Below are 27,092 nucleotides of genomic sequence, written 5' to 3' on the forward strand. Positions count from 1 at the left end.
TGTGGCAAGGATTAAAATTGCAGTGAAGACATCTAAAGGACTGTATAGATGTAAGTAATTGTATGAGTATATCGATTTTTGCCTGACCAACAGGTTTATTTATTACTGTAATTACAAATAATGTTGCAGTACTACCACTATCAAAATGGTAAATTTTAGAATTTTACTGGAGCTGCAGAACTAATAACTAGTCAAGCTAGGGTTAATTGTTAGCAAAATAGGTTAAGAATCAAGGGATCCCCACCAACAACTGCAGTGTAAGCAATATAAGCAAGCACTTAGTATGTACAGTGTCATCTATGGCTACCAGGTAAACTATTTAAAAAAAAAAAAAAAAGGTAGTCTCATAATTTTGTGTGGACTAAAAGAGGTGCCGGACAATCCATTACTGGCAAATCAGCATTGTACCTGTATCCTAATGGGCAAATATTGGATATCCAGTATTCCTCATATATATCACGTATATACTGGTCAGGGCGCTTCTGGCAGGACAATGATTAAATGAATGACTGTAAATGCTGTTCCTTGTATTTGGGCCACCCTTCCTCAGTGGGAGACAGCCAGTATATTAAGAAAAATACTAGTGAAAGCTGAAAGCTTCTAGAAGTTTGCTGAAATAACATTTAAACTTCACAGGGTCAACATGGAAATCTGGCCTCAGGCTGGGTTGTTGGGGGTAGAATAACCCTCAACACCAGTCACAAGTACAGGCAGGTTAGGTTCTGGGCTACAGCTGTAAAGCAAAAATTGCCTTTTTTCACTTTCAAACGTATATAAAACCCTGATAACATGTTTACACTATCATATATTAAGTGAGCAATAGAGCTAGGCCAAAAAATGCATATACGTACAGTACACACATTACTTTAAAATATTTTTGTCCTTAGCTTGTAGTGAGTTGTGAATATGTTTATTGTAAGAAGTCTGAATAAATGAAGAATCGGTATAATTGAAAAATGCTGTATTAGGAAAACACTGTAAAGCAAAGCGCTGTAAAGTGGGGCTCTCTTTTATGTGGCTGACACAATGGTGGCAAGAGTATTGTTCACCAGTGAGCACTCCAGCTGATATTTTCAAGCTTCCCATTATTTTTACTACTAATGATATTTTCAGTAAAGCTTGCTTGGAAGCTTAAAAATACACTAAGAAAGAAATATATTATCTCCCTAGGTGGTCAGGCATCTGATGAAACGTGCTACAAGCAGTTTAATGTTGATGGTGTCATCTACGGCAACTGTGGCCGCCATCACAATGGCAGCTATATCAAATGTGAAATTGGGCAAGTACCATAAATGAACATGAGTATATTGGCATATAACACTTTTCTTTTGAGTACATTTTATAAAATTACCACCTTTTCACTTAATTCACTTTACTTCAGCATTTTCTAATTGTAACCTTGAGAATTATTTTTTTTCCTGTATAGTTAAACTAAACTGATATATGCTTAACAATTCTCAAATGGGCAAAATTATTTTTGTGCATTATTCTCAGTCCACACCAGAATTTGAACCTGTGCACTCTGCATCAAAGTACTGTGTACTCTGATGCAGAGTGTGCAGGTTCAAAATCTGCTGTGGAGTGAGAGATAATGTATGTAAACTGATGTGCATATGTACAGGTTGACCATCACTATTCCGGCAATCAGCAATCTGGTTCCATCAGTAATCTGGCACTAATTTCGGTTAGCATAATTTAAAAATTTCTGGGGTTGCCTTGCCAACCTGCTGCTACTGTTTGGTGGTGCTGCTTGCTGCATAAGCCATTCCAGTTTCTTTTTCTTCATTTATTGTTATAACCTGCTCACTTTTAGCCCTAGCCATGGTTCCAATGAATAAAAAGAGATGCTTCTCGTTGTATAAAGCACATACACTGTACATTGTCTATAAAATATAAGGTGGCATTGGAGCCACTGTCAGTCACCATGAGCTCGGCTCACTCAGATAAGCTGTGACCAGTAAATTTTACCCTGCCTTGGTGGGAATCGGCCAGTGTGATAATAAAAATAAAAATGAGAGAATAGGTCTGTGCGGTAAGTGTGCACCATATAAAATAAAATCCTGCAACATGCAGTGCATAATGAGAAATGGCGACCATGCTTTTGATGTAAAACAGCGACTTTTGCATTGAACTTTTATATGGTGTGTATGGTTGTATTCTCATTTTTTTGGTCTCATTTGATAGAATGGAAGACCATATTACAGAAATGGATGTAATTTTGATTGGTTTCATTATGGAAAGTACCTTGAAATTGAGCTCAAAGTAGCGGAAATCTTCTATTTTTGCTAATGTTCAGGAGTAAACAAATAACGTCATCGTCCAATACATGCCCAACTGGCCGGTGTGATATGCAGTCACGAATGGGCTGACATTATTTATACAATTTTTACAACAATGCAGTATTTTGCATAACAGTAAATCTTCTATTTTTTGTGTGAATAAAAATTCAAAATGGAAAGCAAGCATAATGTAAGAGGGGCCTGGAGACGTGACTAATGAACAGAGAAAACTGTTATTTTAGTGCCAGGAATGTCTGTATTGTTTATTCTGAACCTTATTTTGAAATAGGCATTTCTTGAAATTTGTGTGAAATTGGCCAAATTACTGATTTCTGACAACTTTATTGGGTAGCTGAAATAGGTAAGTAGGTAGTTTCTTGTAATCAATCAACAGAATAGAAAGAATACTAGCAAAATAGCTATGAGCTTGGTAGACAGGAACAATGGAATGGGCCAAAAATAGGGCCTAAAGTAGGTGAAATCGCCGATTCATAAATATCGCCGTTGTGTTACGTGTATTCTACCCTAACCACTCTGTAATCCAGCAAAGTCATTAATCCGGCCCTACAGGTCCCAATGATGCTGGATTAATGATGGTCAACCTGTATATCATTGTTGCCACTCGTAATTTTCTTTACTCTTACACAGTCCATAATGAAAGTAATATTGCATCAAAGATTAATGAGTATGTAAAGAAAGACAATATGCAGAGCAAGTCATTTCTGACAAAGATTCAGTCAGATTATTTATTTCAGCATGATACAATGTTTGTACAGAGATGGGTGACATTTAGGTGTGCATGCAGAAAGCCTCTTAGTTAATATCCAGAGCGTCTCAGAGAATATGAATGTGTAAATTCAAGAATTATGTGGATTAAAATAAAGGTTGGATGCGAGAAGTGGGTCATAATAAGCGTGTATGCACCTGGAGAAGAGAGGAATGTAGAGGAGAGAGAGAGATTTTGGGAGATGTTAAGTGAATGTATAGGAGCCTTTGAACCAAGTGAGAGAGTAATTGTGGTAGGGGACCTGAATGCTAAAGTAGGAGAAACTTTTAGAGAGGGTGTGGTAGGTAAGTTTGGGGTGCCAGGTGTAAATGATAATGGGAGCCCTTTGATTGAACTTTGTATAGAAAGGGGTTAAGTTATAGGTAATACATATTTTAAGAAAAAGAGGATAAATAAGTATACAAGATATGATGTAGGGCGAAATGACAGTAGTTTGTTGGATTATGTATTGGTAGATAAAAGACTGTTGAGTAGACTTCAGGATGTACATGTTTATAGAGGGGCCACAGATATATCAGATCACTTTCTAGTTGTAGCTGCACTGAGAGTAAAAGGTAGATGGGATACAAGGAGAATAGAAGCATCAGGGAAGAGAGAGGTGAAGGTTTATAAATTAAAAGAGGAGGCAATTAGGGTAAGATATAAACAGCTATTGGAGGATAGATGGGCTAATGAGAGCATAGGCAATGGGGTCGAAGAGGTATGGGGTAGGTTTAAAATTGTAGTGTTAGAGTGTTCAGCAGAAGTTTTTGGTTACAGGAAAGTGGGTGCAGGAGGGAAGAGGAGCGATTGGTGGAATGATGATGTAAAGAGAGTAGTAAGGGAGAAAAAGTTAGCATATGAGAAGTTTTTACAAAGTAGAAGTGATGCAAGGAGGGAAGAGTATATGGAGAAAAAGAGAGAGGTTAAGAGAGTGGTGAAGCAATGTAAAAAGAGAGCAAATGAGAGAGTGGGTGAGATGTTATCAACAAATTTTGTTGAAAATAAGAAAAAGTGTTGGAGTGAGATTAACAAGTTAAGGAAGCCTAGGGAACAAATGGATTTGTCAGTTAAAAATAGGAGAGGAGAGTTATTAAATGGAGAGTTAGAGGTATTGGGAAGATGGAGGGAATATTTTGAGGAATTGTTAAATGTTGATGAAGATAGGGAAGCTGTGATTTCGTGTATAGGGCAAGGAGGAATAACATCTTGTAGGAGTGAGGAAGAGCCAGTTGTGAGTCTGGGGAAAGTTCGTGAGGCAGTAGGTAAAATGAAAGGGGGTAAGGCAGCTGGGATTGATGGGATAAAGATAGAAATGTTAAAAGCAGGTGGAGATATAGTTTTGGAGTGGTTGGTGCAATTATTTAATAAATGTATGGAAGAGGGTAAGGTACCTAGGGATTGGCAGAGAGCATGCATAGTTCCTTTGTATCAAGGCAAAGGGGACAAAAGAGAGTGCAAAAATTATAGGGGGATAAGTCTGTTGAGTATACCTGGTAAAGTGTATGGTAGAGTTATTATTGAAAGAATTAAGAGTAAGACGGAGAATAGGATAGCAGATGAACAAGGAGGCTTTAGGAAAGGTAGGGGGTGTGTGGACCAGGTGTTTACAGTGAAATGTATAAGTGAACAGTATTTAGATAAGGCTAAAGAGGTCTTTGTGGCATTTATGGATTTGGAAAAGGCATATGACAGGGTGGATAGGAGGGCAGTGTGGCAGATGTTGCAGGTGTATGGTGTAGGAGGTAGGTTACTGAAAGCAGTGAAGAGTTTTTACAAGGATAGTGAGGCTCAAGTTAGAGTATGTAGGAAAGAGGGAAATTATTTCCCAGTAAAAGTAGGCCTTAGACAAGGATGTGTGATGTCACCGTGGTTGTTTAATATATTTATAGATGGGGTTGTAAGAGAAGTAAATGCGAGGGTCTTGGCAAGAGGCGTGGAGTTAAAAGATAAAGAATCACACATAAAGTGGGAGTTGTCACAGTTGCTCTTTCCTGATGACACTGTGCTCTTGGGAGATTCTGAAGAGATGTTGCAGAGATTGGTGGATGAATTTGGTAGGGTATGCAAAAGAGGAAAATTAAAAGTGAATACAGGAAAGAGTAAGGTTATGAGGATAACAAAAAGATTAGGTGATGAAAGATTGGATATCAGATTGGAGGGAGAGAGTATGGAGGAGGTGAATGTATTCAGATATTTGGGAGTGGACGTGTCAGTGGATGGGTCTATGAAAGATGAGGTGAATCATAGAATTGATGAGGGGAAAAGGGTGAGTGGTGCACTTAGGAGTCTGTGGAGACAAAGAACTTTGTCCTTGGAGGCAAAGAGGGGAATGTATGAGAGTATAGTTTTACCAACGCTCTTATATGGGTGTGAAGCATGGATGATGAATGTTGCAGCGAGGAGAAGGCTGGAGGCAGTGGAGATGTCATGTCTGAGGGCAATGTGTGGTGTGAATATAATGCAGAGAATTCGTAGTTTGGAAGTTAGGAGGAGGTGTGGGATTACCAAAACTGTTGTCCAGAGGGCTGAGGAAGGGTTGTTGAGGTGGTTCGGACATGTAGAGAGTGTATCAGTCTGTAGTGGAAGGAAGGCGGGGTAGGGGTCGGCCTAGGAAAGGTTGGAGGGAGGGGGTAAAGGAGGTTTTGTGTGTGAGGGCTGGCTTGGACTTCCAGCAGGCATGCGTGAGCGTGTTTGATAGGAGTGAATGGAGACAAATGGTTTTTAATACTTGACGTGCTGTTGGAGTGTGAGCAAAGTAACATTTATGAAGGGGTTCAGGGAAACCGGCAGGCCGGACTTGAGTCCTGGAGATGGGAAGTACAGTGCCTGCACTCTGAAGGAGGGGTGTTAATGTTGCAGTTTAAAAACTGTAGTGTAAAGCACCCTTCTGGCAAGACAGTGATGGAGTGAATGATGGTGAAAGTTTTTCTTTTACGGGCCACCCTGCCTTGGTGGGAATCGGCCAGTGTGATAATAATAAAATAATAAGGCGATAACAAATTGATTGCTTATAGTATATACACGCTCTCTGACTGGTAATAACAAATTTAGGAACTCAAGGAACATGAGAACTGATGATCAGTGTAGTGCTCAGTATTGAGCAAAATGACGTCAGATTGAAGACATGCTCTTCTTACTGTATCCTTTTACCATACATATTGGCACATTTGCCAGCCATCCTTAAGTGAGTGTACTGTACATATATAATTATTTAAAATTATACTTTAGTGCAATATACAGTGCATATGTGCCATTACTGCTTAATCGTAAATGACAGTTAATCAGTGTATAAAAAAGGATTAATGTTACAGCAGCATAGCTGGAACAAAACAGCTGTAATATGAATAAAACGGCTGTCATTTGGAATAAAACAGCTGTAACTTGGAACAAAACAGCTGTAACTTGGCAATGGCCCAAGGCAGACCAAAAGTTCATTTATAATTTCCTCTCCAAATTTTGGATTAGTTGTAAATATTAAAAGGGAATTCAGGCATTCATAAATTAATTATCCTGTAAATTAGTTATAAATAAAAGCTTCATTTGTGTTTAGCTCTGAAACATCTGATCCCTCAGCATATAACACTATTAACATCATAACTGTTCAAATGAACATTGGAACACACTGTTTATGTTAATTTATCCCTATATTATATTTCACCTGTGCATTTATTAAAACCACACTTTCCTTTGAACTTTCTGGTGTTTTTTCTTCTTCAACAATTCTGTTATTTATATGAATATTGGAGCTAAAGCTCAGTAATCGCCCACATAGAAACAGAAACTCAGGAGATTAATTGATCTGTACATTTCAGTCCCTTCTGGAATCCCAGAAGGGGATTAAAATATACAGATTAATTAATCTCCTGAGTCTTTGTCTTTGTGTTCATTATATTTTAGTTTTTCGTTGGAGCTAAAGTTTCAAGCATATCAGGATACATAACAAATCACTCTGAAATGTCTGTATTCTGCTTTCATTTGCAGTCGTGAATAGTCATTGTGTCACAGCCTTCAACTGATTCCCTTCTGTTACCCATTCATGTTCAGTCTTTTAGCATTTAATACACCAGCCAGTATGTTTCATTAGTTCTGACCCCCATTCATAATGCTGCTTCTTTCTGACCTTATTAACAGTGCTGCTCCCTCCTACCACCATTCATAATGCTGCTTCTTTCTGACCTTATTAACAGTGCTGCTCCCTCCTACCACCATTCATAATGCTGCTTCTTTCTGACCTTATTAACAGTGCTGCTCCCTCCTACCACCATTCATAATGCTGCTTCTTTCTGACCTTATTAACAGTGCTGCTCCCTCCTACCACCATTCATCATGCTGCTTCCTCCTACCACCATTCATCATGCTACTCCCTCCTACCACCATTCATCATGCTACTCCCTCCTACCACCATTCATCATGCTGCTTCCTCCTACCACCATTCATCATGCTGCTTCCTCCTACCACCATTCATCATGCTACTCCCTCCTACCACCATTCATCATGCTACTCCCTCCTACCACCATTCATCATGCTGCTTCCTCCTACCACCATTCATCATGCTACTCCCTCCTACCACCATTCATCATGCTACTCCCTCCTACCACCATTCATCATGCTGCTCCCTCCTACCACCATTCATCATGCTACTCCCTCCTACCACCATTCATCATGCTGCTCCCTCCTACCACCATTCATCATGCTACTCCCTCCTACCACCATTCATCATGCTACTCCCTCCTACCACCATTCATAATGCTGCTTCCTCCTGCCACCATTCATAATGCTGCTTCCTCCTGCCACCATTCATAATGCTGCTTCCTCCTGCCACCATTCATCATGCTGCTTCCTCCTGCCACCATTCATCATGCTGCTTCCTCCTGCCACCATTCATCATGCTGCTTCCTCCTGCCACCATTCATAATGCTGCTTCCTCCTGCCACCATTCATCATGCTGCTTCCTCCTGCCACCATTCATCATGCTGCTTCCTCCTGCCACCATTCATCATGCTGCTTCCTCCTGCCACCATTCATCATGCTGCTTCCTCCTGCCACCATTCATCATGCTGCTTCCTCCTGCCACCATTCATAATGCTGCTTCCTCCTGCCACCATTCATCATGCTCCTCTCTCCTACCATTCATCATGCTGCTTCCTCCTGCCACTATTCATCATGCTGCTTCCTCCTGCCACCATTCATCATGCTCCTCTCTCCTACCATTCATTATGCTGCTTCCTCCTGCCACTATTCATCATGCTGCTTCCTCCTGCCACTATTCATCATGCTGCTTCCTCCTGCCACCATTCATCATGCTCCTCTCTCCTACCATTCATTATGCTGCTTCCTCCTGCCACTATTCATCATGCTGCTTCCTCCTGCCACCATTCATCATGCTGCTTCCTCCTGCCACCATTCATAATGCTGCTTCCTCCTGCCACCATTCATCATGCTCCTCTCTCCTACCATTCATCATGCTGCTTCCTCCTGCCACTATTCATCATGCTGCTTCCTCCTGCCACCATTCATCATGCTCCTCTCTCCTACCATTCATTATGCTGCTTCCTCCTGCCACTATTCATCATGCTGCTTCCTCCTGCCACTATTCATCATGCTGCTTCCTCCTGCCACTATTCATCATGCTGCTTCCTCCTGCCACCATTCATCATGCTCCTCTCTCCTCCTACCATTCATCATGCTGCTTCCTCCTGCCACTATTCATCATGCTGCTTCCTCCTGCCACCATTCATCATGCTCCTCTCTTCTCCTACCATTCATCATGCTGCTTCCTCCTGCTGCTATTCATCATGCTGCTCCCTTCTACCATTCATCATACTACTACCTCCTACCATTCATCATGCTGCTCCCTCCTCCTACCATTCATCATGCTGCTTCCTCCTTCCACCATTCATCATTTTATTTGTGCATTGTTCCAGTCATGGTATTGTGCCTTTTTATTATTTTCAGCATTACTTCTAATACCAGTGATCGCTGCATGTTGTGCTGTCTTGGCGTATTAGTATGTGCGTATAACGTGATATCTTTTATGCTGCAGGAACATCATGTGTGGAACCTTGCAGTGCCAGCATGGGATGCAGCATCCAGTCACTCCCAACACAGACCAGAGTTACTCGCGAACCATAGTTGCCATGGGCGGACATGAATATGAGTGCAAGTTAGTCTTTCCTGCATTCTTTAATATTTGGATTCTTTTAATGAGTGGGCATTAGTGATGTAGGTAGCTCAAGCTGGCTGAATAAAACCAGGGTAGCTTGTTTGAGTCTACCTTTGTCAACAGTATAAAGATGGATGACAGTCTGGGGCGCTGTAAGCAACTGCTTAGCGTCTTGCACCGGAACTCATAGATGGGTACTGTATTGGTGTTATAAAATTGTGTAATTGCAAGAACTAGGAGACTCATAGTTTACCCTCTTTAAGGTGAATTGTTATGCACATATATATTATCAACTAGGAGGAGGTAGTCTTACGAAAAATTAAAAAAAAAAGAGTAAATTGATTTGTAATGAATCTCCCAAATAAAGATAAAAATTTAACTTTGTAGATAAGCAAGCACATGTATAAAAAAATATTGCTTTTATCTTGAGCACCTTAATGAATAGGCTTCATGGCTAAAAATGCAAGACCAAGGTTCAGTTGTTATTCAAATTGTTATAGAAAAACCAGGTTTGAGTGAACAAAAAAAAATCTGGTCAAACAACCACCCAACCTTCAGATTCAGCTTTCAAAAGAATGGAATAGCAGGCTGTGTGCAGGCCAGACAAGATGCACTTACATGCCTACAAAGAAACATTGTTCAGGATAAATAAATCACTGTTCAGGTTGTTGTCTTTGGAGTGCAGTTAATAAATAAAGTTACTTAACCTCATAATTTTATCCTTTGGATTGTTTACTGAAGTGATTGTAATTCATACTTGGGACACATATCTTATGTAGTGCTTCATACTGGGGAGACATATCTTATGTGTTGCTTCATACTGTGGAGGCATATGTTATGTCTTGTTTCATACTGGGGAAGCATACCTCATGTGTTGCTTCATTTGGGGAGACATATCTTATGTATTGCTTCATATTGGGGAGATATATCTTGTGAAGTGCTTCATACTGGAGAGACATGTGTGTTGCTTCATACTGGGAAAACTTATCTCATGTGTTGCTTCATACTGGGGAGATATAACTTATTTGTTGCTTTGTATTGGGGATATATATCTTATGTGGTATTTCATACTGGGGAGACATCATAATAGGCTAGCCTCTCCATTGCAGTATTGCCACTTCCCCAGTAATACTAGTTTGCAATCTAAAGAAAAAATTGTGGTGGTGCATTAAGGCATCTGTGGAGACAACAACATCCATTGAGGGGAAAAAAAGGGGGAATGTATTACAGTGTATCAACACTCATATATAGGTATGAAGGATGTGTTGTGAATGTTGCAGCAAGGAGGAGGATGGAAGCAGTGGATATGTCATGCATGTGGTGTGAATATCATGCTGAGAATTTGTAGTTTGGAGATTAGGAAGAGGTGCAGAGTTACTAAAAGTATTATCCAGAGGGCTGAGGAAGGACTGTTGAGGTGGTTTGGGTGTTTAAAGATAAGCAGTATAGGATGACTTGGAGGGTGTATAAATCTCAAGTGGAGATAAGATGGGGTAGGGATCAACCTAGGAGAGGGTAGAGGGAGGGGGTAAAGGATGTCTATGAGGATTGGACATCCAACAGGCATGTGTGTGTGTTAGGAGTGAATGGGTGCAAGTGGTTTTTATGACTTGACATGCTACTGAGTTGTGAGCAGAGTAACATTTATCGTAAATGGGAGGATTCAGGAAATCCAGTTAATTGGACATGAGTCCTGGAGGTGTTAAGTACAGTGCCTGCACTTTAAAGGAGGGGTGAGTATTTTGCAATTTTGAGGGGCATCTGAGCTGTAATGTCAGCACACCTCTGGTAAGACAGTGATTGAGTGAGTGATGGTAAAAGTGTTTTTTCTTTTTCAGATCACCCCCCCCCCCACCTTGGTGGGAGATGGTTGGTGTGTTAAAAAAAAACACCTTATCTTCAAGCATATATATAAGGTTTTAGGATGCAATAAAGTGTTTCTTACATCACAATATGCATACCTGTGCCAGACTAGGTGTTTTCTCTTTCTTAAGAGAGTAAGAGGAGCAAGCTTATTCTAGTATATATATACATGTATATCAGTTTAACCTTTTGAGGGTCCATCTCGTAGTTCTACAGCTTTGAAGCCTGGGTCCAAGCCGTAGTTCTGAGCCATGAGCTCAGCTCACTCAGATAAGCTGTGAGCTGTAAATTTGGGCCTAGATAATAGAGGATGCATATATGTGGTAAGTGTGCACCATATAAAACAAATCCTGAACCAAGCAGTACATAATGAGAAAAAAAAATTGTGACTGTGTTTTTGGATTAAAACAGTGGTTTTGATGTGTATTTTCATATGTTTTTTACTGCTATTCACAGTTTCTTGGTCGCATTTGATAGAATTGAAGATATATTACAGAAATAGATATGATTTTGTTTGGTTTTAGTGCTGAAAATGGCTTGAAATTGAGCTCAAAGCAGTGGAAATGTTTGATTTTTGTCTATGTTCAAGGGTAAACAAATCACATCACACATCCAATACACGTCAGCTGGTGGGTCTAATGCGCATTCATGAATGCACTGATATTATTTATACAAATATTACAATATTGCATAACAGTAAACCTTCTTCAGAACCTGTACTCCCTGGAATGCAGGCAAGAGAGATACATGATTATATACACCTGGAAAATCCTAGAGGGACTAGTACCAAACTTGCACATAAAAATCACTCTCTATGAAAGCAAAAGACTCGGCAGACGATGCAGCATCCCTCCAATGAAAAACAGGGGTGTCACTAGCACGTTAAGAGACAACACAATAAGTGTCAGGGGCCTAAGACTGTTCAACTGCCTCCCAGCATACATAAGGGGGATTACCAGTAGACCCCTGGCTGTCTTCAAGCAGGCACTGGACAAGCACCTAAAGTCGGTACCTGACCAGCCTTGTACGTTGAATTGTGTGCAGCCAGCAGTAATAGTCTGGTTGATCAGGCCCTGATCCACCATGAGGCCTGGTCACTGACCGGGCCATGGGGGTGTTGACCCCCGGAACTCTCTCCAGGTAAACTCCAAGTAAATTTTATGGTGTGAATTAAAATTCATTATATGAATAAAAAATCAAAGTGGAATTCATTTGTAAAGCGTGGAAACATAACTAATAAACAGAGGAAATGTTATTTTAGTGCCAGGAATGCCTGCATTGTTTATTGGCGCTATAAAAAGCTCCATCCTGTCACTTCTTCTCCATATTGTTTCATACTATAGAACAATGCTCTTCTCCAGACTGAGGGACTGACCACCTCAAAACTTTAAGGGTGATGGACTGATTACATCGTCTTCAAGTATCTTCTGCTTCTATCAACTTTTCTGTACTTGACTGAAGAAGCCTACTGTGTAGGCGAAACGTTTCACAATAAAGATACCTAACTGTTGCATATGTGTCTTACCTAACAACCTGTCGGTATTTTATACCATTTTAATGTTCATTCTAGACCTTATATTGAAATTGGAATATTTTGAGCTTTGTGTGAAATTGGCCAAATTACTGCTTTCTGATCACTTTATTGGGTAGTTGAAATAGTTGATAATCCTTGAATTAATACATTTATAGTCCCTCTTTTCCTGCCATAGCTTATCCTTCAACATTATTGTTACACCTTCTTTAGCTCTAACTCTATTTGAAACCCCTGACATCGGCCGATTCCCACCAAGGTAAGGTGGCCTGAAAAAGGAAAACTTTCATCATCATTCACTCCATCACTGTCTTGCCAGAGGGGTACTTTACACTACAGTTATAAAACTGCAACATTAACACCCCTCCTTCAGAGTGCACACACTGTACAGTGGTCCCCCGCTTTTCGTAGTTCCCGGCAATCGTAAAATTCGCCAATCATAGAGGTATTTTCATATAAACATGGACTCGCTTTTCATAGGTTGACTCACGAGTCATAGTTTGTCCGGGACACGTACCCACGGCATGAGCGAGGGCGGCAGCCAGTCTGGCATTGTTTACCAGTGAGTGAAGGTCCCCTCACGTGCTCCAGCGAAATATTTCATAATATTCCATTTATTTTAGTGCTTGCAAGTACTAAATAAGCTACCATGGCTCCAAAGAAAGCTCCTAGTGCCAAGCCTGTGGTAAAGAAGGTGAGAAATACGATTGAATTTAAGAAAACCATCATTGAACAATATGAAAGTGGTACAAGTGTGGCCGAACTGTCCAGGATGTATAAGAAACCCTACACAACCTTATGTTCCATAGTGGCCAAGAAAAATGAAATAAAGGATGCTGTTGTTGCAAAGGGAGTAACTATGCTGACAAAAATGAGATCACCAGTACTGGAAGAGGTTGAGAAGTTATTATTGGTGTGGATAAATGAGAAACAATTAGCAGGAGATACTCTTATGACTTCGTTTATATGTGAAAAGGCTAGGCAGTTGCATGAAGATTTGGTAAAGAAATTGCCTGCAAATAGTGGTGAAGTGAGTGAATTTAAGGCCAGCAAAGGCTGGTTTGAGAGATTTAAGAACTGTACTGGCATACACAGTGTGGTAAGGCATGGTGAGGCTGCCAGTTCGGACCACAAGGCGGCATGAATTCCAGGAGTACATAGAGGCTGAAGGACTGAAACCTGAACAAGTGTTCAGTTGTGACGAAACAGGCCTCTTTTGGAAGAAAATGCCAAAGAGGACCTTCATTACACAAGAGGGAAAGGCAATGCCAGGACACAAGCCTATGAAAGACAGGCTGACACTAATGTTCTGTGCTAATGCTAGTGGGGATTTCAAAGTGAAGCCATTACTAGTGTACCATTCTGAAAATCCCAGAGTGTTCAGGAAAAACAATGTTATGAAGAGTAAATTGAGTGTGTTTTGGAAATCTAATAGTAAGGCATCGGTCACGAGGGAAATTTTCGTCGAGTGGTTCAATGAAGTGTTTGGCCCTAGTGTGAAGGAGTATCTCCTGGAAAAGAAATTGGATCTCAAGTGCCTGCTAGTAATGGACAATGGACCTGCTCATCCTCTTAACTTGGATGACCTAATTTTCGAGGAGTTTGGGTTCATCACAGTAAAGTTCTTGCTCCCGAATACCACTCCTCTCCTCCAACCCATGGACCAGCAGGTTATTGCAAACTTTAAAAAACGCTACACAAGAGCAATGTTTCACAGGTGCTTGACTGTGACCACAGACACTCACTTGACCCTAAGGGAATTTTGGAGAGAACACTTCAGCATCCTCCACTGCATAACCCTTATAGGTATGGCTTGGGAGGGAGTGACTACCAGGACTTTGAACTCTGCCTGGAGAAAATTGTGGCCAGATTGTGTCGACAAGAGGGATTTTGAAGAATTTGGGACTGACCCTAATGAGCCTATGTCTGTTGTAAAATCAATTGTGGCACTGGGGAGTTCCATGGGGTTGGATGTAAGTTTGGAGGATGTGGAAGAATTGGTGGAAGACCACAATGAAGAGCTCACCACTGAGGAGCTGCAAGAGCTTCAGCAGGAAGAGCAACAGATCGCAGCTCAGAATCTTGCTGCAGAGGAGGAGGAAGAGAGATGGAAGAAGGTGCCTTCTTCAGAAATTAAAGAGATTTTTACTATGTGGGGTAAGATGGAAAGCTTTATGGAGAAACATCACCCTAACAAGGTTGTTGCAAGCCAGGTTGGCAACATGTACAGTGACAAAGTCTTGGGCCATTTTAGGGAAGTGTTAAAGAGACGCCAGAAACAGAGCTCTCTCCACAGTTATTTTGTGAGACAGGACTCCAGTGACTCTCAAGGTGGCCCTAGTGGCATTAAGAAACAGAGAAGAGAAGCAACCCCAGAAAAGCAAATGGTACCTGAGGTGTTGATGGAAGGGGATTCCCCTTCCAAACTATAAAAAATCCAATCTCTCTCCTCCTCTAGTCTCCCATACACTAAGAAGAATCTCCAATAAAGGTAAGTGTTATGCTGTTAATGTTTCATTCATCATTTCCCATTGTATTGTTTATGTACTACATGCATATTTCATGTTAAAAATTTTTTTGTTTTAATACTTCTGGATGTCAGGAACGGATTAATTGTATTTACATTATTTCTTATGGGGAAAATTGATTCGTAAATCGTAAATTTCGTTTATAGTAACGGCTCCAGGAACGGATTAATTACGAACAACGAGGGACCACTGTAATTGGTTAGTTAAAATCCTTTCCATTTATCAAAGTGGTTTCCAGCTTTTTCTTTAAGGAATTTCCTTTGTTAACAAATGACATCAGTAAACTGTGATAACATCATTGACAGAACATTTTGCCCAAACTTCTTATAGTTAGTTAATTTAAGATATGGAATAAGAGGACAGATAAAAAAAATATTGATTTATAAATTTTATACTGTACTTTAAAAAAATATTGATTTATATATTTTATACTGTACTTTAGTGATTTGTATGTTGCATTCATGTTAAATATTTTGAAGTTCAAAGACATGATATTTTCTAGTAAAGAGGAATGTATTGTTAATGCAAGGAAAAGTTTTACGTAAACCAGTGCCAGAAATGCTTAACTCCCAGGCCCAGGCTGGCAAGTAAAAAAATCCCTCGCTTAACACCAAATATGTATTTATTTATTTATTTATTTATTTATGTATTATTATTTGGACATGATACATAGATAGTGTGTATAAAGGTAGGAAGTTGAAAGTGAACATAGACAAGAGTAAGGTGATGAGGGTATCAAATGATTTAGATAAAGAAAAATTGGATATCAAATTGGGGAGGAGGAGTATGGAAGAAGTAAATGTTTTCAGATACTTGGGAGTTGATGTGTCGGCGGATGGATTTATGAAGGATGAGGTTAATCATAGAATTGATGAGGGAAAAAAGGTGAGTGGCGCGTTGAGGTATATGTGGAGACAAAAACGTTATCTATGGAGGCAAAGAAGGGAATGTATGAAAGTATAGTAGTACCAATACTCTTATATGGGTGTGAAGCTTGGGTTGTGAGTGCAGCAGCGAGGAGGCAGTTGGAGGCAGTGGAGATGTCCTGTCTAAGGGCAATGTGTGGTGTAAATATTATGCAGAAAATTCGGAGTGTGGGAATTAGGAGAAGGTGTGGAGTTAATAAAAGTATTAGTCAGAGGGCTGAAGAGGGGTTGCTGAGGTGGTTTGGTCATTTAGAGAGAATGAATCAAAGTAGAATGACATGGAGAGCATTTAAATCTGTAGGAGAAGGAAGGCGGGGTAGGGGTCATCCTCAAAAAGGTTGGAAGGAAGGGGTAAGGGAGGTTTTATGGGCGAGGGGCATGGACTTCCAGCAGGCGTGCATGAACGTGTTCGACAGGAGTGAATGGAGACGAATGGTATTTGGGAACTGACGATTCTGTTGGAGTGTGAGCAGGGTAATATTTAGTGAAGGGATTCAGGGAAACCGGTTATTTTATATAACCGGACTTGAGTTCTGGAAATGGGAAGTACAATGCCTGCACTCTAAAGGAGGGGTTTGGGATATTGGCAGTTTGGAGGGATATGTTGTGTATCTTTATATGTGTATGCTTCTGAACTGTTGTATTCTGAGCACCTCTGCAAAAACAGTGAATATGTGTGAGTGAGGTGAAAGTGTTGAGTGATGATGAAAGTATTTTCTTTTTGGGGATTTTCTTTCTTTTTGGGTCACCCTGCCTCGGTGGGAGACGGCCGACTTGTTGAAAAAAACAAAAAAAAAAAACGTAGCTACATAGTTGTACAAAAGAAATACAGTGGTTGAGTGTACATGCCAAAAGCCCCTTGTATGCAGAGCATTATGGGCTGGCTTAAAATTAACTTAAGATTAACTAAGCAATGATATATTCAATGGCAAAAATACAATAAACAAATTACAACATGAAGTACAAATGAGTATTTGAAATAAGAGGCTTTATTGTTGTACAAATTTGTAACACCTTTGATGAGTTACTGAGCATTCAAGAGAATAGAGTATTCTATTAGGTAATGTAATTCCAAAAAAAAAAAGAAACATAGTTTGATAGGGCCACAAGTTATACATTTATGAGATACAAAATCCAGCAGTTTAAGAAAATTGCATTAAGTGAAATCATTTCTCTCCAGTTCAGTATTTAGTTGAAATGCTCTCACTGGATTTCCTCAACTCTTTTAGGACATTTTTTCCTTAAAAGTGTCAATATTAGCTAGATTATATAAATTTTTAAAGAGATATGTCCCCTGAAACATTAAAATTCAAGCAAAAGATGAGTTTTTTCTGAAAATGGTCTTAATTGATTTCCTACATTCATAATTTCTCAAGATATTCCTATTTCTAATGGGAATGAATATAAGTACTAGTAGAGCATTCTCTACATGACATAATTTAGATGCTTTCATCAGCTCACTGACAAACTTTTATATAAATTTGTTAATGCACCAGCCATCTTCCACCGAGGTAGGGGTGACACAAAAAAAATAAAAAAGTAACATATTTGCTGTGATTTGTTCAGTGTCTTAACCAGAAGCATGCCTTCTGAACTGCAACATCCTTATTCCTCCTTTAGAGTGAAGACACTGCACTTCCCATCTCCAGGACTCAAGCCCAGCTAACCTTAAACCCTTCATAAATGTTTCCTTGTTTACACTCCAACAACAAGTCAGGTCACAAAAATCACATGCCTCCATTCAGTCCGAAATAATGTGCTCAACAAGCCTGTTGGATGTTCAAGCCCCTAGCATTCAGAACCTTCTTTAACCCCCTTCCTCCATCCCTTCCAGGGATGACTCGTACATCTTCCTCCACCACCCTCCTGCTCATCCTATTTTGCTCCATCCTCCCTGAAGTGCCCTAATCACCTCAACAGCCCCTCCTCAGCTCTCTGCATTATACTTTTGATAACACCACACCTTCTAATCCTTACACTCTGAATTCTTTGCATAATATTCACACCACACGTTGCCCTCAAACACATCTCACTGCCTACAGTCTCCTCAATGCAACATCTAATGGCAGTGTAGACCTTTCTCCCAGGGCTTGCCCAGTCACCAGCAAACATTATTGTAGACAACTGTTATAATTGATTTCTTGATCACTGCCATCTTTGACCATAGTCCCAACTTCACTAATCATTCTTGTAGTACTTGGTGAAAAGTTTCTGGTTCATCTGCGAGGCCTGGTCATAGACTGGGCTGTGGGGGTGTTGACCCCTAGAACATCCTTCAGGTCTACTCCAGGTCTGGCCACACAAACTACCTCACCTTTTTCCTCCTCAACATCATTTTTTTTTAACACACTGGCAGTCCCACCAAGGTTGGGTACCAAAAGAAGAGCGGAAATACATTCACCGTTATTCACTCGATTGCTGTCTTGCCAGAAGTTCACCAACTTTGCATTTCAGAAACCCTCTGAACTGTGACATTCTGTCCCCTCCTTTAAAGTGCAAGCACTAAGGAATCCTACCTTAACCCTTAGATTCCACTTTCTTTGCATGATGTCTTTGGACCCGTAAGCCTTTATAAACAAAAAACAATTAACATTTAGCATAACCCATATTAAGTGAACTTTAAATTACTATACACATAGTAGTCCTCTGCAAGATTTGATCTGTCTGCATGACTAAACTGCAGTTACCTTATAATTGTGACCTTACAGAATGGTTAAATTGCAAAAAAATATTTTATTGTACAGTATTTGAAACTTTTTTATCACTATTTTATAAGGAAAAGTATTTGTATTTTGGAGGAAAGCAATGACTACAGAATTGATGGCGAGATGCTCACTGGCAACAGTTTAGTAATTAAAGATGTTAGTTGGTTAAATTGCAACAGTTAATAATATGATTTTATTTTAGCTGGATATCTTAAGAAAGGATTCAGGGAAATATGTTAGCCAGACTTGAGTCCTGGAGGTGGGAAGTACAGTGCCTGAACTTTGAAGGAGGGGTGAGAATATTGCAGTTAAAGGGCCATCTGAGCTCTAATATTAGCGTGCCTCTCGTAAGGTGGTGATGGAGCGAGTGATGGTGGAAGTGTTTCTCCTGTTTTGGGTCACCCTACCTTGGTGGGAGATGGCTGGTGTGTTAAAATAAATAAATAAATAAATAAATATATATATATATATATATATATATATATATATATATATATATATATATATATATATATATATATATATATATATATATATATATATATATATATATATATATATATATATATATATATATATATATATATATATATATATATATATATATATATATATATATATATATATATATATATATATATATATATATATATATATATATATATATATATATATATATATATATATATATATATATATATATATTTTAACTCGGTAGGCATCTCCTGCCAAGGCTGCGTGACCCAGAGAAGAAAACAAATTCACCATCATTCATTCAATCCCTGTCTTTCCAGAAGTATGCTGGCATCACAATCAGATTACCCTCTGACTGCAACTTCCCACTCCAGGTAGGTAGACCCCTCCTTCATAGTTCAGGCACTGCCTTTTCCACCTCAAGTCAGGTTAACTAGCTTCCATGGAATTCCTTCATAAAAGTTACCTTGCTCACACTCCAACAGCTCATTCATTAAAAATAACTTGTCTCAGTTCCCTTCTGTTTAACACGGTCACACAAGCTTGCTGAATGCTCTAGTCCCTAAAACTCGAAGTCTCTCTCCGCCCATTCCTAGAATGGCTCCTACCCCAGACTTATACACTCTCTTAGTCACCCTATTTCTCCCCATCCCTCCTTGCCCAGAACCACCTCAACAATACTTCCTCAGTCCTCTGAATTATACCCTTGATGACTCCCCATATCCTTTTAATGTCTATGCTTCTAATTTTCTGCATGATATTCACATCACTGGTATAGGGTTAATAGTATGAAGTACATAGAGTGTATTAAATGTTAAAGTAAGAGTCTTTTAACCCTTAAACTGTCCAAACGTAGATCTACGTTCACTCGTGTGGTGCTTCGAATATTTTGAAAAATATTTTTTTTTTTAAATGAAGAGCACATTTTTCCACATGTTATAGGATTAAAAAAAATTTAGGGTCAGTACTTACTGAGATATAAGATCGTGAAGTTGGCTCTGGATGCTCACCTGATGGCAACATCGACTCCTGTCGCTTGCAGAAGTGTTGCCGACGTACCCTCTTTTCTTGTTTTTATTTTAATTTACAGTGGACCCTCGACTAACGCTATTAATCCGTTCCTGAGAGCTCATTGTTAGTCAAAATTATCGTTAGTCAAGTTAATTTTCCCCATAAGAAATAATGGAAATCAAATTAATCCGTGTAGGACACCCCAAAGTATGAAAAAAAAATTGTTTTTACCACATGAAATATTAATTTTAATACACAAGCTGAAGAAGACATGCACAGTTACATGACACTTACCTTTATTGAAGATCTGATGATGATTGTTGGGATGGGAGGAGGGGAGAATGTTGATGGTCTTAGTGTTTAGAAGGGGAATCCCCTCCCATTAGGACTTGAGGTGGCAAGTCCTTTTCCAGAGTTACTTCCCTTCTCTTTAAATCTCTCAAACCAACCTTTGCTGGCCTTAAATTCACTCACATCACCACTAGTTGCTGGCATTTTTTTAATTAAATCGTCATGCAACTTCCTAGCCTTTTCACATATGATCGCTTGAGAGATGCTATCTCCTGCTATCTGTTTTTCGTTTATCCACACCAATAACAGTCTCTCAACATCTTCGAGTACTTGCGATCTCAGTTTCGAAAACATAGTTGCACCTTTGGCAAGAACAGCTTCCTTGATTGCCGTTTTCTTGCCCACAATAGTAGCGATGGTTGATTGGGGTTTTGTGTACAACCTGGCCAGCTCGGAGACACGCACTCCACTTTCATACTTAGCAATGATCTCTTTCTTCATATCCATAGTAATTCTCACCCTTTTTGCTGTAGGGTTGGCACTAGAAGCTTTCTTGGGGCCCATGGTGACTTATTTTGCAGGTGCAATCACTAAAAAGGCTGTGATAATATGAAATGTCCCGATTGTATGCTTGGAAGTGACCGCGGTGGCTGGCTGGCTTGTAAACACTGGCCAGAAGTGGACGCGTCTCAGACGGAACGAATAGTGTTGGTCGAGTTTTTTAGCGCTAATCGAGGCGAAAATTTTGCGTTAAAATGTATCACTAGTCGGATTTATCATTAATCGATGCCATCGTTGGTCGAGGGTCCACTGTATATACTTTTTATGTTCTGATAATTACAATTTGTAATAGTTCTTGTGATTTCATAGTCAATCTTTGTTCTGACACTAATATTAGGTACTGAAATAGTGCTCAAATAGTCACAATCACATTGACAAGTGAACATTTACACCTGCCTGGGTTATTTACTATTGTCTAGAAATATATACAAAATATTTATAGGTCCCAGCAATGTTTTAGATACCCTGGCATATACCTTGAAACATGGTGTTATGAAAGGCATCCTTGAAACATTGTGTTATGAAAGGCATCCTTGAAGCATGGTGTTATGAAAGGCATCCTTGAAGCATGGTGTTATGAAAGGCATCCTTGAAGCATGGTGTTATGAAAGGCATCCTTGAAACATGGTGTTATGAAAGGCATCCTTGAAGCATGGTGTTATGAAAGGCATATTTGAAACATGGTGTTATGAAAGGCATCCTTGAAACATGGTGTTATGAAAGGCATCCTTGAAACATGGTGTTATGAAAGGCATTCTTGAAGCATGGTGTTATGAAAGGCATCCTTGAAACATGGTGTTATGAAAGGCATCCTTGAAACATGGTGTTATGAAAGGCATCCTTGAAACATGGTGTTATGAAAGGCATCCTTGAAACATGGTGTTATGAAAGGCATCCTTGAAACATGGTGTTATGAAAGGCATCCTTGAAACATGGTGTTATGAAAGGCATCCTTGAAACATGGTGTTATGAAAGGCATCCTTGAAACATGGTGTTATGAAAGGCTTCCTTGAAACATGGTGTTATGAAAGGCATCCTTGAAACATGGTGTTATGAAAGGCATCCTTGAAACATGGTGTTATGAAAGGCATCCTTGAAACATGGTGTTATGAAAGGCTTCCTTGAAACATGGTGTTATGAAAGGCATCCTTGAAACATGGTGTTATGAAAGGCATCCTTGAAACATGGTGTTATGAAAGGCATCCTTGAAACATGGTGTTATGAAAGGCATCCTTGAAACATGGTGTTATGAAAGGCATCCTTGAAACATGGTGTTATGAAAGGCATCCTTGAAACATGGTGTTATGAAAGGCATCCTTGAAACATGGTGTTATGAAAGGCATTCCTGTACTGTTGACAGCCCAGTGACATTTGATAAATGCCCACTGCTCCAGCTAACTTTCTTTGCATTTATCACTGTTACACACAAACATGTCTTGTCTCTCAATCTATCTGTCTGTCTGCCTGTCTATCTATCTATCTGTCTCTGTCTGCCTGTCTCTGCTTATCTGTCTTTCTGTCTGACTGGAGTATACGTATATGAAACTCCTTTAAGAATGGTGTTATGACATCTGTTGACAGCCCAGTGATATTTGATAAATGGGTGCGGGGGAACCCTGGCTTTATTTGTTTTCAATGATACACACAAACATGTTTGTCTGTCTGTCCGTCTGTCTGTCTGTCTATCTTTGCTTGGAATTTTTGGGTTATCCTAGGTAATTTACACTATGTATAATAACTGTACTTATGTGTACATGTGAGACAGAGATATAGATAGACAGATATATATATAGACAGATAAAGATATAGACAGAGAGACAGCCAGAGCAAGCCAGTCTGCCGAATACATAAGAACATAAGAAAGAAGGAACACTGCAGCAGGCCTACTGGTCCATGCAAGGCAGATCCATGTCAAACCCGGCTTAGACCAATGACCCACCTAGTCAGGTCACATCCATTGAAGGAAGGAGCATGACATCAGACCTAGTAGCACAAGCTAGGCAGGTCCAACTCACACCCACCCACACTCACTCATGTATTTATCTAACCGATTTTTACTTTCCTTTTAAAATGGGAGTGTTAATGCGACATGGCATCAGTGAATCCCTGGTGTTTGCCGCGCTATTTGCTCTAGCTGGCTCTCAATTGAACTGGTGCTCCCACAAGGTACTAAGTGCTCCCAGATTTTTTTAATACTGCGCACACTGAGTGCACAGACCCATTCTTTCATGTCTGGGCGACTCAAGCCTATTGTGCCAAATTTGAAGGAATGGAAAATAAAACATTGATCTATGTTTGGAGCGCTATGTGTGCAAGCATAGATCTACGTTTGGACAGTTTAACCCTTTCAGGGTCCGTCCCGTAGATCTACGGCTTCACGTTGAGTGTCCAAACCGTAGATCTATGCCAAAATTCTAGCGCCGTCAAATTTAGCGCGAAAGCGCTCATAGGCCTACATGTGAGAGAATGGGTCTGCGTGGTGGGTGTGCGCCATAAACAAGAAATCTAGGCGCCCAGATAGCATTGTAGGAACGCCGGCTCAGTTACCCTTGTTCACCATGCCTCGTCGCAATTCAGCTCTCACTCCCCGGAAAATTGGGACTCTCCTCTTTTTATCTGATAGTTCTGACACTGATGGAAGTGGAAATGAAGACGAATTCTATGGCTTTGATCAGTTAGTGACCGAAAGGAATGACCAGGATATCGATAATAGTGCAGAAAACCCTGACGATCCTCAACCTTCTGCCTCTGGTGTGGGCACTCGTGACTCACGGTCGGTTGTGCCTCAATGCAAGAGAAAACTAATATTTTTGCGTGGCCAGGCCTCTGACTTCAGTAATGATGATGATAGTGACGTGGATTGTGATTTTATTGCGCTTGACGATCATTCAAGTAGTGATAGTGAGGAATCATATTCACCAGTGAAGCGTCGGTATGCTCGCCGCCGCATGCGCTCGGGTAGTGTACCCTATGCTGTGCCCAGGGGATGGAGTACATCCCGTGGCTCTACACCAGGTTTAGATAGTGATAGTGAGGATGATGTGGTTACACTTGGCATGGATAGACCACAGGCATCAGTAGATGGTGGTAGTGGTGATGGTAGTGGCACCGCCATGCGTGACTCGCCAGCCCAGGCTGGGACCCACGCTGCTGACTCGTCAGTTCAAGGACAAAGCGGAGCGTCAGCCACCAGCCCACCACAACCACAACCACCCGCACAACCAGCCTATGATGTCCAGTATCCACCAGCAAACCGTATCTGGGATTGGCAGCAAAATCCCAATTTTGTTCCCAAGCCCCACCACTTTGATGACTCTCAAAGTGGAATTCTACCTACTTGTCCCCTTGGAACCACGGCCAATGAACTGGAATTCTTTGAATTATTCTTTGACCAGCCATTTATCGTAGGGGTTCTTAAATGGAGATATCGAGGGTTGAAGGTAGACACACTTGTTGGATGGTAACATATATTGTCAGACTGTGATGATGAACGTGGAGAGTAGAGGATTGTTTATGTCGTCGTGCTGCTGTCCTCTGCACACGTGATCGTAGAATTGCACTTACATCGACGATGAACTCACACAGGAGGCTTTTAATGGTGGTGCCACTGTCGAAGACACACTCTAGCTCTTGACCCCCTATGTGGTCCTTAAAATATGCCGCTGGAACCCGGAGTTGTGTACCCAAAACACTGGCGGAGGTTGGGTGAGTACCACAACAGTGATAGTGGTTGGGTTTGTGGGTAAACAGGGCTAAGACCGGCAATGGTGAGACACACGTGGTGAGTGGGTGGTTGGGTTTATGGGTTGAACGGCATAAGCCTCACTGAGAACAGCCACACTGCTGCGAAGATATTCTAAGCTGCCTAGCTTAAAATGCTTGGTTGCCCATGGCTAACCAGCACCATTCTGAAATCCGTTGATAAGAAACACCAATATGAAAAGCAATATAGGCAGGGCTTAATACACAAAGATATTCTTAAACACTATTCATCAGTCCTCACCAAAGTAATAAAGAAAGCCAAACAACTATACTACTCCAGTAGATTCACTGACACAAGAGGAGATATAAAAAAGACCTGGAAAACACTCTCTCAGATTCTAGGGACCCACAAACTGAAAAAAAACAAGAATATTGCCCTAACTAAACCTAATGAAACACCACTGCATCCCACTGACACAGCTAACAAGATAAACGACTTCTTCTCAACCATAGGTTCTAATCTCGCAAATAAAATCCCACGCACCAATGCCCATGCCGGGGACTACCTAGATGGGAATTTCCCAAATTCCTTCTATCTTGCTCCAACTGAGCCCATGGAAGTCACTGAGATTATAAAGTCACTTAAAAATAACTCAGGGAATCTGTCTCATGTCCCACCATTATTGTACAAGAGAGCGGCCAATGTCCTCTCGCATGCTATCTCATTACTTTTTAACAAGTCACTAGAAACTAGCACCTTCCCAAAACTACTCAAGACGGCAAGGGTTACACCAATACATAAAGGTGGTGACCCTACAGATTTAAACAACTATAGGCCAATATCAAACTAACCATTGCTATCCAAAATCTTTGAGAAACTCGTGCACAGGAGATTATATTCATTTATAACGGCACAAAACATACTCAACCCCTGCCAATTTGGATTCAGGAAAAATAAAAGCACTAACGATGCAATCATAAAAATGCTAGATCTGCTTTACACAGCATTGGAAAATAAGGAATATCCACTAGGAATTTTTATTGACCTAAGAAAAGCTTTTGACACAGTAGACCACGGCATCCTACTCCACAAACTTGACCATTATGGTATAAGAGGCCATGCGCTTGCATATTTCAAATCTTACCTTACTAATAGGTATCAGTATGTCACCATTAAAGACACAGCATCAACAACACAGCCACTTGATACTGGAGTTCCGCAGGGAAGTGTCCTTGGTCCCCTGCTCTTCCTCACATACATCAATGATCTTCCAAACGTATCTCAACACCTGAACCCCATTCTCTTTGCTGACGACGCGACTTATGTCATCTCTCACCCTAATCTTGCCACCCTCAACACCATTGTTAATGAGGAGCTGATCAAAATATCGACTTGGATGACAGCCAATACACTTACGCTTAACACTGACAAAACCTACTACATTATGTTTGGTAGCAGAGCAGGAGATGCGCAAATTAACATTAAGATCGACAACACTCTAATTACCAGGCATAATGAGGGCAAATTCCTAGGCCTATACCTCAACAACAACCTGAACTTCAGCACCCATATCCAACACATAACCAAAAAAGTATCCAAAACGGTTGGGATCCTCTCCAAGATATGATACTACGTGCCGCAAACTGCCCTTCTCACACTATACCATTCACTTATATATCCATACCTCACCTATGCTATCTGTGCTTGGGGTTCAACTGCAGCAACACACCTAAAGCCAATAATAACCCAACAAAAAGCCGCAGTAAGAATAATCACTAAATCCCATCCCTGGCAACACCCCCCCCCCACTCTTCATAGATCTAAACTTACTCCCTGTTCAGTACATCCACACTTACTACTGTGCAATCTACATCTACAGGACCTTAAATTCCAATATTAACCTTGACCTAAAACGCTTTCTTGATAGTTGCGACAGAACCCACAGGCACAACACCAGACACGAACATCTCTATGACATTCCCCGTGTCAGACTAAACCTTTACAAAAATTCAATGTATGTCAAAGGACCTAAAATCTGGAACACCCTACCTGAAAATTCTAAAGCTGTAGACACTGTTGTGATAGAAACACAGGCCTTATCTCTAGGCTTTATTGAACATAGAATCTTCATAGTACTTCTGCAACAACAAAATATAATGACTAGTACATCTAATAATGGCTTCTACAGGGATGGTGATGTCTTGCATATGTCAAGAGAAAAGTTATAACTACAGGCCACATATTTAAACTCACCATGTAATCTGCATCGCTGATAAATTGATAAAGTA

The 27,092-nt window shown here is 40.3% G+C and overlaps 1 protein-coding gene across 1 annotated transcript in view; it reads left to right on the forward strand.

The window, feature by feature from the left end:
• LOC128692835 (disintegrin and metalloproteinase domain-containing protein unc-71) overlaps positions 1 to 27,092 on the forward strand; it is a 740,447-nt gene that overhangs the window by 410,364 nt on the left and 302,991 nt on the right. The window contains exons 15-16 of the mRNA XM_070093277.1: positions 1,171 to 1,279; positions 9,092 to 9,211. Of these exons, the coding sequence (XP_069949378.1) occupies positions 1,171 to 1,279; positions 9,092 to 9,211 (229 nt within the window). The remainder of the gene's footprint in view (positions 1 to 1,170; positions 1,280 to 9,091; positions 9,212 to 27,092) is intronic.

The sequence above is a fragment of the Cherax quadricarinatus genome, chromosome 3 (genome assembly GCF_038502225.1).
Source record: "Cherax quadricarinatus isolate ZL_2023a chromosome 3, ASM3850222v1, whole genome shotgun sequence".
In the NCBI taxonomy this organism is placed as follows: Eukaryota; Metazoa; Arthropoda; class Malacostraca; order Decapoda; family Parastacidae; genus Cherax; species Cherax quadricarinatus.